Source organism: Cricetulus griseus, assembly GCF_003668045.3.
Source record: "Cricetulus griseus strain 17A/GY chromosome 1 unlocalized genomic scaffold, alternate assembly CriGri-PICRH-1.0 chr1_1, whole genome shotgun sequence".
Taxonomy (NCBI): Eukaryota; Metazoa; Chordata; class Mammalia; order Rodentia; family Cricetidae; genus Cricetulus; species Cricetulus griseus.
Window position 1 is genome coordinate 12,091,255 of NW_023276807.1, and position 12,317 is coordinate 12,103,571.

Below are 12,317 nucleotides of genomic sequence, written 5' to 3' on the forward strand. Positions count from 1 at the left end.
TGGTCTCTGGGAGGCAGTCCATGTCACAGTGTAGGAAGTATGCATTCATGTGTGGGACTTATACTGTCCTTCAGACCTAGAAGAGCACAGCAGGTGCTTGGTAGCCGAGGCACTGGAGAAGGGTGGTCCCAGAAGGACAAAGGTTAGGGGGAGGTGGCTGCTTGAAGATCTAGCCTCTGTGTCTTGAATGCTTGACTTTGTTTGACAAGGGAAAGTGTAATCCAAAGCCTTTTGCACCCTTTCAGAAACCACAGGATTGGAACACCAGTGGAAATGGGGTCACAGTGAAAGGATGTGACATTGCGGGGCTTCAAGAAAGAAGCCCTTAGGGGCTTGGCACAAAGACCCTCTAGACAGACACACTCTGGGTCTCTGCTTGGACTGGACACTGGTAAAGGCCCTGGATGGGGGGAGGGGTGAGAGCTGAGATCATGGCTGTGCTTGGAGCCACAGTGTAGATGAGGAGACAGCCTCATGCACTTCCGGTATGCTAAGAGCCTGTAGGGGGAAGTTGGGAAGCTGTGCTAAGGTGGGGACTAGGTGACACTGCCACCAAGGGTCCAGGCCACCCTGAGAGTGTCTTTGTGCTTTCCTCTAGCAGAGCCTCAACTGTACTAACACAATAGCCAGAAGCAGATGAGGCTGACTCTGGCATCCTGAAGGAGCGTGCGTGCGTGCGTGCGAGAGAGAGAGAGAGAGAGAGAGAGAGAGAGAGAGAGAGAGAGAGAGTGTACATGCTGACCCTTCTGGGAGGGTGCCCTTGGGGCAACTCCATAGGATACTAGACAAGTCCATTGGATGCTGGGTCAGATGACATGAATGAGTGGATTAGCAGAAAGCAAACTGGCTAGCAGAGGTTGGTCATGAACAATTGTCACAGGGCAAGACCTGGGTACATCTGGGTGATGCCCAGGAGCTTGGCATCCCCTAATTCCAGTAGGGTTGAGGCTGGGTGGCCTACCCAGCTGTGGTGGGGGTCCAGCAGAAACAAGGTGGAATGAGGATATGGGAATTGCCCCAGCTATTGGAGGAAAGGGAAAGAAGACATTTTTTCTCATGTCCATAGAAGAGGATGGGCCTGTAGATTTTGATTCAGAGTGGCTGAGCTGGGCATGAGCTTGCATGTCCCAGGGACCACAAGGGCCCTTGACTGTCTTTCCAGGCAGAGCTGGAAACTCCTGTCATGGCGGTGGATCAGCCTGCCTCCTACTCTAGACATATCTGGATCCCGTTTGACAGAGAAAGACAAGGACTGGGGCACTGCTGGGACACAGACAGTTGTAGTCAGTTGTAGAGTGCTTATCTAGCACACACAAAGCCCTGGGCTGAGTCTCCAGGGCAGCATAAACTAGGGGTGGTCATATAGGACTGTATGTAATTCCAGTACTGAGGGGGTGGAGGCAGGAGGATCAGAAGTTTAATATCCTTCTTAGCTATAAATAGAACTTGAGGCCAGCCTGAGCTATGTGAGACACTGTCAAAAACAAAAAAGTTATCAATCCCTCACAGTGGGATGGAAGTCTCCACCTGACAGACCACTTCTGAGGGACCCTTGTACTCGCTGGGAATGAGAACTAACTGGCTTCTCCCAGCAGGAGGCCCCCTGATGTGAGGCCCACCTGTCACTAACAAACTCTACCAGTGTCCTCATCCTAGATACACCACTGTCCATCCAGAATTCTGCAGGTCCTTGGGGCCTAGTGTGTGGGGCTTGGGGGTCCCCCTCCTTATGAGTCTGACCAGAGGACAGGCTCATTGGGTCATTTCAGTGGTTAAGGCGACCAGAGACCTTGGGCCAGGGAGGCTGGTTCCCTTTCAGAAAGGTCAGTGTGCTGAGGGGCTCCAGTAGAGCAGGGCATGAGAGAAGGCAAGGCCCAGAGGATCTAGTCCAGGACCTGGGGCAGTAGGCGGGGCTGGCTTATGGGTTGGTGGCAGCTGGCCTTGATGCAGGAGTGGAGGGCTGTATTAATGGGAACTCAGAGTCCTAGTGGTAAAGAGATGGCCTCCCCAGCAGCTCAGGAGGCCTAGGTCATGGTGGGGTTCCTGCCAGGCCTTCAGGGCTATGTAGCAAGGCTGGTAAAAGCTGGGCTGTGGTGAACAGGAGCCTCTTTTGTTGGACTCAGGCAGACTTCATAACCTTCAACTTTATAGTAAACAGGAATGCTTGGGTGAGCCCTCCATCTTCAGGGGAGGGGTTCAGGTCTGACTTCACCTAGAAAGCTGACTAGAGCCATCAAAAAGTGAAGGACATTTTCATCCAGGGTTCTCCGAAGAGGAACCAGGCTGAGAGGCCCACTATTTACTCCCAGTGAAATGTTTGGGTGGGGCAACGCTGTAGCGAGCATTGAGAGAATCAGTGCAATTTCTCTTAGATTTTTTTTAAAGCTATTTTTTGAGCTGGGCATTGAAGGGACACTAGCCTACTGGGACATGTGGCTCCAGCAGGCCTTGCCCTTCCCCCCAGTTCCCTTCGCTTTTGCTAAAACCTAGATTATATTCCTGAAGCCAGCCCATGAGGTCCATTCTTTATTTGGCACTTCCTCCCTCTCGGGCTGACTAACAAGGTCCAGCTCTAAACTATTAATATCCCCCAATCAGAAGCCTCCTTTGGCTCACCTAATTAACATGCCCAGTCAAACACATTCCACTGCGTCCTAGCCCCTTCTAACACAGACCTTGGCTTTTCTGTTACTAAAAACCACACCTGCAAGGCCATTTGCTGCTGTTTTTCTTCCTGATTCAGAAAGCAGCCACTTTAACTTTTCTTCTGCACTCAATAAAGATCTTTTGCTGGGCGGTGGTGGCTCCTTTAATCCCAGCACTCGGGAGGCAGAGGCAGGCAGTGAGTTTGAGGCCAGCCTGGTCTACAGAGCGAGTTCCAGGACAGGCTCCAAGGCTACACAGAGAAACCCTGTTTTGAAACAAACAAAGAAAAAAAACCCCAAAAACCAAAAAGAAAAAGGAAAAGGAGAAAAAGATCTGTGAAAACGGATGTTTGGGTGTGGTTGGTGCCTAATTCAGAGTCTAAGAGTCCCCTCTGTGTGGGGGTCTCCTTCAGGCATAGTGGCACACACCTTTAATCCCAGCACTGGGGGTGGGGTGGGGGGAATAGACGCAGGCAGATCTCTGTGATTGATCTACATTCTGAGTTCCAAACTGACCAGAGTGAGAGACAGTGAACATCTATCTTAAAAACAGCAGCGAGAAACCTTGCCTTTTGGTTTGGTGTGTGTAGCCCAGAGGTCTATGTTAGATACTGATTGGTTACTTTTCTGTTGTTGTGTCAAAATACCACAGCCAAAGCAACTTACAGACCGAAGAGTTTGTTTGGGTTTATGGTTCCAGAGGACTGAGAGTCCATCATGGCAGGGGGTGGGGGCATGGCAGCAGGCAGGCGTTGCAGTCAGGACCGGAAACAGAGATCACAACCTCAACTACAGGCATGAAGCAAAGAGCAAATCAGAAGGCAAGGCTATATTATACTCTCAAAGCCCACCTCAAGTGACAGACATACTTCCTCCAGCTAAGCCACACCTCCTCAAAACAGCAACACCATTGGATACCTAGTATTTAAACGTCTGAATCCATGAGGTGATGTCTCATTCAAACCACCACAGATATCTTTTTTTCTTTTTGATTTATTTATTTCATGTGCATTGGTGGTGTGGCTGCATGTATGCCTGTGTGAGGGTGTCAGATCTCCTGGAACTGGAGTTACAGACAACTGTGAGCTGCCATGTGGGAGCTGGGAATTGAACCCAGGTCCTTTGGGAGACCGGAACAACTGAGCCAATCCTCCAGTCCTACCATGGATGTCTTGATTGCTCTCCAGATTATTTATTTTATTTTGTTTTTTTGAGACAGGGTTGCTCTGTGGCTTTGGAGGCTATCCTGCAACTAGCTCTTGTAGACCAGGGTGGTCTCGAACTCGCAGAGATTCACCTGCCTCTGCCTCCCGAGTGTTGGGATTAAAGGCGTGCGCCACCAATGCCCAGCTGCTGCTGCTGCTGCTGCTTCTTCTGCTTCTTCCTCTTCCTCCTCTTCCTCCTCCTCCTCCTCTTCCTCTTCTTCCTCTTCCTCTTCTTCTAAATGTGTGTGAGCATGCATGGACATCTCTATGTGTGTGGACAACTTTTGGGAGTCCTTCCTTCCTTCTACCATGTGAGCTCTGGGGATTGAACTCAGGCTGTCAGGACTGCTATGTTAGTCTCATTTAACTGGGAGGTTTTGCCTGGCCAAGACTAGCTGTGCATTTGAGCCCAGGGATCCTCTTGTCTCTGGCCCCCCAGTAATATGATTTCCCCAGCATTGGATTTTATGTGGGTTCTGGGAACAGAGCTCAGGTCTTCACACTTGGGTGGCAGGCACCTAAGCTATCTCCCCAGCCTAACTCTCTTAAGATTTTTGTGGATCCTTCCCTGTGTGGACTCAGTGGTCAAGGACAGAGATCTTGGGCTGAAGTGACGCTGGGTTCTTGTCACAAATTAGCTTGATGAGAGGCACCAGTCATTATCAGGTTACCAGCTCCTGGGGGTTCTGCAGGATGGCTGGGGTCCCTGTGGCTCTCTGCCCTCCCTTGTAGGAAACCAATGGGGAGGACCAACGCTCAGCAGCAAAGGACTCTGTCTGTTGTTCAGGTTCAAGAGGGTTAAGTAATTGATGTAGGGGGGTGGCTTGTGAATCTTTTAAGGGGTTAGTGGTTTATATTAGTCAATAGTATCAGTGGTGGGGCTGGGAGGTGGCTCAGTGGATGTTTGCCATTGAGTGTGAGGGCCTGAGTTCGTATTCCCAGAACCCAAGTCAAGACTGGACACTTAGTATCTGTAATTCAAGACTGGACCTTAGTATCAGTAATCCCAGAACTTCTAGGACATGGCAATTGGAAACAGGAGACTCCCCTAAAGCTTGCAGACTAGCTTGCCTTATGAAGACAGAGGAAAACCAGCAGAAAGACCCTGTGTCAAACAGGTTGGAAAGTGAGGACCAACACCTGGATTGTTTCCTGACCTTCACGTGTGTGTGGTGGCATTCCTGTGCCTTCATTCACACATATGATTATCAATAGCATGCTGAGAAGCAGAGAGTGTGTGGGCTCTAGTTAACCCATTCAGGAGAGGCACAGAAGTGGTGTTTGGGTCTGAAGACATTCATGGGACAAGGATGTATTATATAACAATCCTGCATAAGGGTTACGCTTGGGGGACATGGCAGTTGGGTTGCCTGTTGTAGCAGAATGCCATTTCAGTAGACATAGGTGCAAGTGTTTAGGGGTAGAGGGGGCTGATGTTTCAGAAAGTGTGAGTGTGTGTGTGTGTGTCTGTGTGTAGAAGATGGAAAACGGAATACTGAGCGAACGGTGTGATAAAATGTTGCCTCATTGAACTCTTTGGGTTTGCTGTGGCTTCGATATAATTGGGATGTCCCCTAAGGCTCCATGTATGGATTAATCCACCGTGGGAAGTAGTAAGAGAGGGACTCCGTGACTACGGACACTTGGGAAACGATTAGGATTAGAGATCACGGGGCAGAGTCCCAAGCATAAGTCCTACCGCTTTATTAGAGGACACATGCGTATGCGCCTCTTTCATGTTGCATGCTGTGTTGCATGCACCTGCAAGTGTGTGTGTGTGTGTGTGTGTGTGTGTGTGTGTGTGTGTGTGTGTGTGCACGTGCGCGAACACACGCGTTTGGGGAGCCCAGAAGGTAATACCAGCTGTAATTCCTCAGGTGCCATCCTTCTTGTTGTGAGCCAGAGTCTCTCAGGGAACTGGAACTCACCAAGTAGGCTGTCTTTCTCTGTCTCCTCAGCAGTGGGATGTCAAACTGCCACCACGTCTGGCTTTTGTGTGAATGTAGGTTCTGCAGATTAAATTCAGGTCCTACCAAATGCAAGGCAACTGAACCACTTTCCCAGGGTTTCATGTTGTTCCAGCTGGGGTTTCACCACACAGCTTAGGCTGGCTTAGAACCTGTGATCCTCCTGCCTGTATGTCCTGAGGGATAGGATACCAGGTAGGAAACGGGACGGCCTCATGCTTGGCTCACCTGTCATTTGGTGTAACCTGTCTCAGGCAGAAAAGGCTCTGCCAGCAAGGCGACCACAAGGCAGCCCCTCTATTTTGGATCAGAACTGGGAGCCAAAAGTGAAAGCAAACACTTTTTCTTTCCTTCCTTCCTTCTTTCTTTCTTCCTTCCTTTCTTTCTTTTTCTTTCTTTCAGGATTACTGATACATGTCATCACACCTGGCAAACCTTTATTCTTTATAACTCAGTTATGGGGTTGAGTTACTGGCAACAGATAAGGAACTAACATAGAACTGATGGTCTCTTAGAACAGTTCTTGCTCTCTTGCTCTTTCTCTGTTTTGTTTTGTTTTTGGAGACAGGGTTTCTCTGTGAAACAGTCCTGGCTATCTTGGAACTCACTTTGCAGACCAGGATGGCCTCAAACTCACTGAGCTCCACCTGCCTCTGCCTCCCAAGTATTAGGATTAAAGGCATGTACGCCACTACCTGGCTAGTTCTCATTCTTTCAACATGAAATCTTTTTTTTTTTTAAATTTTTAAAAAATGTACATTGGTGGTCAGCACATCTGTCTGTCTGTCTGTGTGGAGTGTCAGATCCCCTGGAACGGGAATTACAGGCAGTTGTGAGTTGCTATGTGGGTGCTGGAATTGAACCGGGCCCTTTGGAAGAACAATCAGTGCTCTCCCGGGTCCTGAGCCAGTTCTCCATCCCCTGGAATCTTTTCTATTAATTTGTTTCTTTTCTTTCTTTTTTTTTTTTTTTTAAAGATTTTATTTATTTATTATTTTATACAACATTCTGCTTCCATGTATATCTGCACATCAGAAGAGAACACCAGATCTCATAACGGATGGTTGTGAGCCACCATGTGGTTGCTGGGAATTGAACTCAGGACCTTTGGAAGAGCAGTCGGTGCTCTTAACCTCTGAGCCTTCTCTCCAGCCCCATCTTGTAGTTTCTTATAATGAAGAGTAAGCTTAGTTTTATTGAGAGAGGGTTCTATACAACTGACTTGAGACTTGCTGTCACCAAGAATGACCTTGAGGTGATTCTCCTGCCTCTACCTCCTGAGTGCTGGGAATCAAACCTAGGCTTCCTGCATGCTAGACAAATACTCTGCCAAATGAGCCACATCCTTAGAGCCACCTTTCCCTTTGCCATTTGAAAAATTTCCAAGTTAAAGCTGAGCAGAGGAAGTGGTGGCAGATGGTACTGACACTGCTGTTGGTGACAGCCCCCCTTTTACCTGGTGTCACCTGCCCACGCGCTGTAATAATGATGAATGTTTCTACCCGTTGTGGTTTGAGTGTTTTTACTTACCCAGCACCTCACTTTGTGCCAGGCCACCCGCACCTATGCAGCAGCCCCCTCCCCTAGGCCTATGATGTAGGCAGTTGCCATGCCTGGGAGGGATTAGCACAGACCACAGCACACGGTGACCTTTTCAGGGTTTATTTCATCTGCTAATGTTCATTCTCCACCTAGACAAAGACAATTAGAAGACAACCAGTTGCTTTTCCATCAATTCATCGCTCTGTACGAATAACCGAAAGACTCCTCCACACTTTTTATTTTTTAATAAGAAGCTATAAATAAATAAAGCTTTAAAGCTCCTGGGTTCAAGTGGAACAGTTCCAGTTCAGACACGTTGCCTGGACAGTCCTGCGGTCCCTGCTTCCCACTCCAGGAGGGGGTGTCGGTAGGGCAGCAAGGTGCCTCGGGACTGAGTTACTATCTTGCTGCACTTGCTTGGCTTCTCAGCTCCAGGAGATGCCCCTGGGTAGGCAGGGTCCTTGGAGCTGTAGGGATGGGGAAGCACCCTGTTCTGAGATGCTGTGAGTACCAGGAAGCTGTGCCCCAAAGCTGGTGGCCTGAGCCTTAGGCAGGGGTGGACAGTCGAGGGACTGAGGATTCCTCAGTCTGGCGTTGGCCTGAGATGGGAGGGACTAGTTTTCAAATGCAGCAGAGACAGAGAAGTGACCCGTGCTTCCGTGAGAGTCAGGATGGCGGGGTGTAAGTTAAAACTTATTCCAATATGTATAGAATAGGAAGATGTAGAGCTGGGGTACTTCCTGACAGAAGCTGGCAGCAACCAACATGACCTGTGAAAGTCCCCAGGGCTCCCCAAATATGCCCCACGCTCCTCTCAGAAGTATATTTGTTCTAAACTGAGCATCTAAGCCAATCCCTCGCATGGTGACCTTGGCCACCTAACTCATCTTATTACCCATCTCCTCAGTGTGATCATTCACCATGAAGGTGGCCCTGGACTGGGCTGGACAGTGCCCACCAGAACTCATCTTGCCTGTGGACCCCAAGGTCAAGTCCTGGTGCCTGAGTGTATACCACACAATTGAAGATTAAGTCATTGCTCTGGGGTAGGAGTTATGCCTGCCAACATCTGGAATATTGCTATGCTACATATGGCCCCCACTCTTGTCTGTGGTGACCCACCCCTTGTCTGCATGCATATGGACTGAAAAAGTCATGACACCGCCACTGAGTGGTGGCCCACTAGGGCCTCCTAGAGAGCACAAGGGGTAGGGCACCAAGGCAAGTGCTTAAAAACAGATATGCAACATGGCTTCTAGTAGGGTCACTGGCTGGCCCATGGAGCTGCTGGAAACAGCCTGGTGGGACTCTGAAGGGTAGGAAGATGCAGGGAGGGGAGGGTTGTGCATACAGGCCCTCGAAAGGTCATTCAGAGCTGTTCCTTCCAACCTTAGCTGAGAATGGGAAAGTCCCCATCCTGGCCATTCACTGTCAACTCCGGTTGGTGTGGCCCTGCATCCCAGCCAATGGATGCTTTTATGCATGGGACTTACGGATTGCTGGTATGGTGGGAACAGTGGCACACAAGCCCTTGTATAAATGTCCCAGTGATAGGGCTGGGGGCAGTGAATCAGAAAGCACAGGGATGGGAGGGGGTACGACTCTCGGTGTCCATCTCTTTCCTGCCTGAGCCTGGCTCCCCAAAGCCAGGATGGCCTGTGGATTTTGATCATGGCCCAGAGAGTGCAGCAGCCAGGTACCATAGCTGGGGCTGACCCTAACCTTGAAAGCAGCTTTGATGGGTAAAGAGGGGGAACTCCAAGTCTGAGGACACCTCAGAGATTCGCTGTGTTCTCAAGGAAAAGGCTCCCTAAGGTTCTGGGTTATTAGGGTCCCCAGAGGCCAAGGAGCTTTAGAGGAACTATTAGGAGCTAGTCATATGTTCCTAGAGGGGCTGGTCATTGGGGCCAGTGCGTGCATAGTAGGTGTGGGGCTCTCGGCTGAGCAGACTTGTCCCCTCGACAGTCTTTTTCAAATTTTCATCAGTTTTAAGTGTGACATGGGGGGGGGGCAAGGAGAGCAAGGAGGCCACCTGCCTCAGACAGAGGTCCTACCCTGCCCGTCAAGGTCTAGGGTATCCTACTAGCACGCTCCCCTCTACACCAAACAGCAAGGACTGTAGGCCCCATTTCTTTCCCCGTTAAATCTTGCCCATCACTCTCTGCCCCGGCCACCACTACCACTTCTCAATGATATGGCTCATGTAGTCCTCGGTGGGCACGCGACCTGGCTCTTCCGTGTCCTCCCGTGGCAGTGCCTCCTTGGAGCGATGCAGGAGGCGCTCTTCGCGATTGCGCAGGCGCTGCTCCCTGCGCTCCAGCTGCCTCTTGTACTGGTAACGCTGCTGGAAGAGGTCCTTGGCATAGTCATACAGCTGCATGTCCAGGTCGTTGAGCTCCTCGATGTGCCGGATGGTGTCCTCATCCACCTCCACACCGCCCGCCCGCGTGCTGTTGTACTGCATGAAGGGCCGGATGAACTTAAGGTTGAACGTCCGCTCAAATAGGTACTGCGTCTTGCGTTGGAACTCGGTGAGGCCGAAGAAGGCCATGCCGCGCAGGTTCTTCTTGGCGCTCTCCAGCAGCAGCTGGGCCCGCTTGCTCTCGGGGATGAAGGACAGGTTGTAGCAGCCCACCAGGCTGAGGTCAGCCAGCATGCGCACCTGCCGGTTGTTGGCCAGGTTGTAAGGGCAATCCATGAACTCCTGCAGCGTGCAGCCTGACCAGTCTGTGCCCTCGTAGCAGGGCGGCAGCTCCTCTGGAGTTGGTGTGCGCCCATCACACATGTGCAGTGAGGTCTTCCACGTGGCTCCACGCTGTACATGTCGCCACTCACTCAGGTAGCGGGATACTGGGTCTCGCAGTAGAGTGATGTAGTAGAATTTCCTACAATGAGAAGGGGGCAAGAGCTCAGTAAGAACTGTGAGAGGTAGAGGGGATAGAGCTGTGGCGCTTTTGGCTCTTTAGCATGGGCCCTTGGGCAAGCGACACCAGCCGATTCCAGTTGCAGCAGCACAAGCTCTCAGCTCTACCATTCACTTCTGAGTAGAAAATCCTGCGGTCTGAGGGAAGGAACTTGCCAAGGGCATGCCTTGTAGTGCCTGGCCTCAGCTCCCTCTTGCCCCTGTCCCCAGCAGGTGCTCTGCTGATGCATCTTAGTGAGGGAATGAGGAGGCCCCAGCAGCTGCCACCAGACATCCCGAAAGCCACAGGAGTGATAGTTCTGACAAAAGAGGGCTGGCCCCTTAACTATATGCAGAGACTGCAGAGGATGCCCCCACAATAGCTCTGGGTCCTCCAATGGCCTGTACCCTGGAGCTCCTGAGGGCTGACAAGACTCGGGCCATGTCCGGGAAGACTCCCAGGATGGAGAGCAGTCTGGAGGCAGGGGCTGCTCTGATCATAGGAAGGAGGGGATGGACAATGTTTCTTTCGTGGATCAGATGGTCAAAGGCTGGAACTGAATGAGGCCCATCTGGCCTGTGCCTGGGACCTATATACCTCGTTGCCACATTGTGTGGGGGCCTCTGTGTCCTTGATGTCAGATGCCCATCAGTACTGAGCAGATGGCAGCTCTAGGGTCAGGCCATGGCACAGTGACAGGGTTGCCTTCTTCCTGGATGAGTCCTGTGCAGCTGGACAGCCAGCAGCCCCCAGGTCTGTTTGCCCACACCAAGAATCTGCCACAGCCCATCCCATGGCTCATGTCACCCCGACTTCAGAAGCAGGCCAGGCACCCTGGAAAGTCCCACCATCCCCTCTAGGGTCTGTGAAGCACGGTATCTCCTATCTGGATGGTCACTGGCTTATTGTATGGATTGGTGTCAGGGGGAAGGTTTTCTCACGGTATAATAACAATGTTTATAAAATTTTCAGAAATAAAAACCCTGGAGTTAGAGATGGATTAGAGGTTAAAAGCATTTGCTGTTCCTCTAGAGGACCCAAGTTCAGTCCCCAGGACTCCAGTCAGGTGGCTCACGACTGCTAGTAACCCCAATTCTGGGAGTTCTGAGATCCTACCCCCCCACAGGTACACACATATACTGAGACACATGCATACACATAAATAACAAAATAAATCTTTAAGGAAACCCCAGAAACTACTCTAAGTGATAGGTGTTTATGTTGAAATCATTGTAAGTGATTTCACTGTAGTGAGATGTATACTTGGAAATTCAAGACAGAGGAGGCCCAGGGTGTTTACAGTGGCCCTAGGACACCATCCTTAAGGGATGCTCTCAGGATAGCAAGAGTATAGGTCTTCACTACTGTGAATTATTTCTCACAGACATGATACAAGCCCTTATGTGCCCCAAGCACTTCAGGAAAAAGAAAAGGAAACAGGAAAGAGAGACGGCTCTGTGGTTAAGAATACTTGCTGTTCTTGTAGAGAACCCGATCAGTTCCGCACACCCATATCCTGACTAACCTATAACTCCAGCTCCAGAGGTTCTGGTACCCTCTGTTGGTATCAGTGGGCACCCACACATAAATACAATTTTTATTAAAAAAGAAAACAGGAGTTCGAGGCCAGTCAGGTCTACAGAGAGAGTTCCAGGACAGCCAAAGCTGTAATACAGAGAAACCCCATCTTGAAGAAAGAAAGAAAAAGGGAGAACGAAAGAGATAAAGGAAGAAAGAAGGAAAAGAAAACAGGTTGGAGTGGAGAGATGGCTCAGTGGTTATGAGCATACACTGCTCTTCAGGGGACTTGAATTCCGTTCCCAGGACTCACAAACTGCCTCCAACACACACCCCTCATGCACACGTGCGCGCGCGCGCGCGCACACACACACACACACACACACACACACACCTCACTTGCTCTCTTGAAAGGAACACATAGCCTACCTAGTTCTGGCATCTGGATAGTTGGCTTTGTCACAGAGAGCTTTGGGGACGTACACAGAAGCAGCTCTGCTCTCAGGGACTCCCTGACAAATGGTACCCTCTCAAGGT

The 12,317-nt window shown here is 50.4% G+C and overlaps 1 protein-coding gene across 1 annotated transcript in view; it reads right to left on the minus strand.

Moving 5' to 3' along the window:
- Positions 1-7,463: 7,463 nt before the first annotated feature.
- The window catches only part of Hs6st1 (heparan sulfate 6-O-sulfotransferase 1), a 43,136-nt gene continuing 38,282 nt past the window's right edge, over positions 7,464-12,317 (minus strand). Inside the window, exon 2 of the mRNA XM_027386886.2 lies at positions 7,464-10,244. Coding sequence (XP_027242687.1) covers positions 9,536-10,244 — 709 coding nt within the window. The 3' untranslated portion in view covers positions 7,464-9,535. The remainder of the gene's footprint in view (positions 10,245-12,317) is intronic.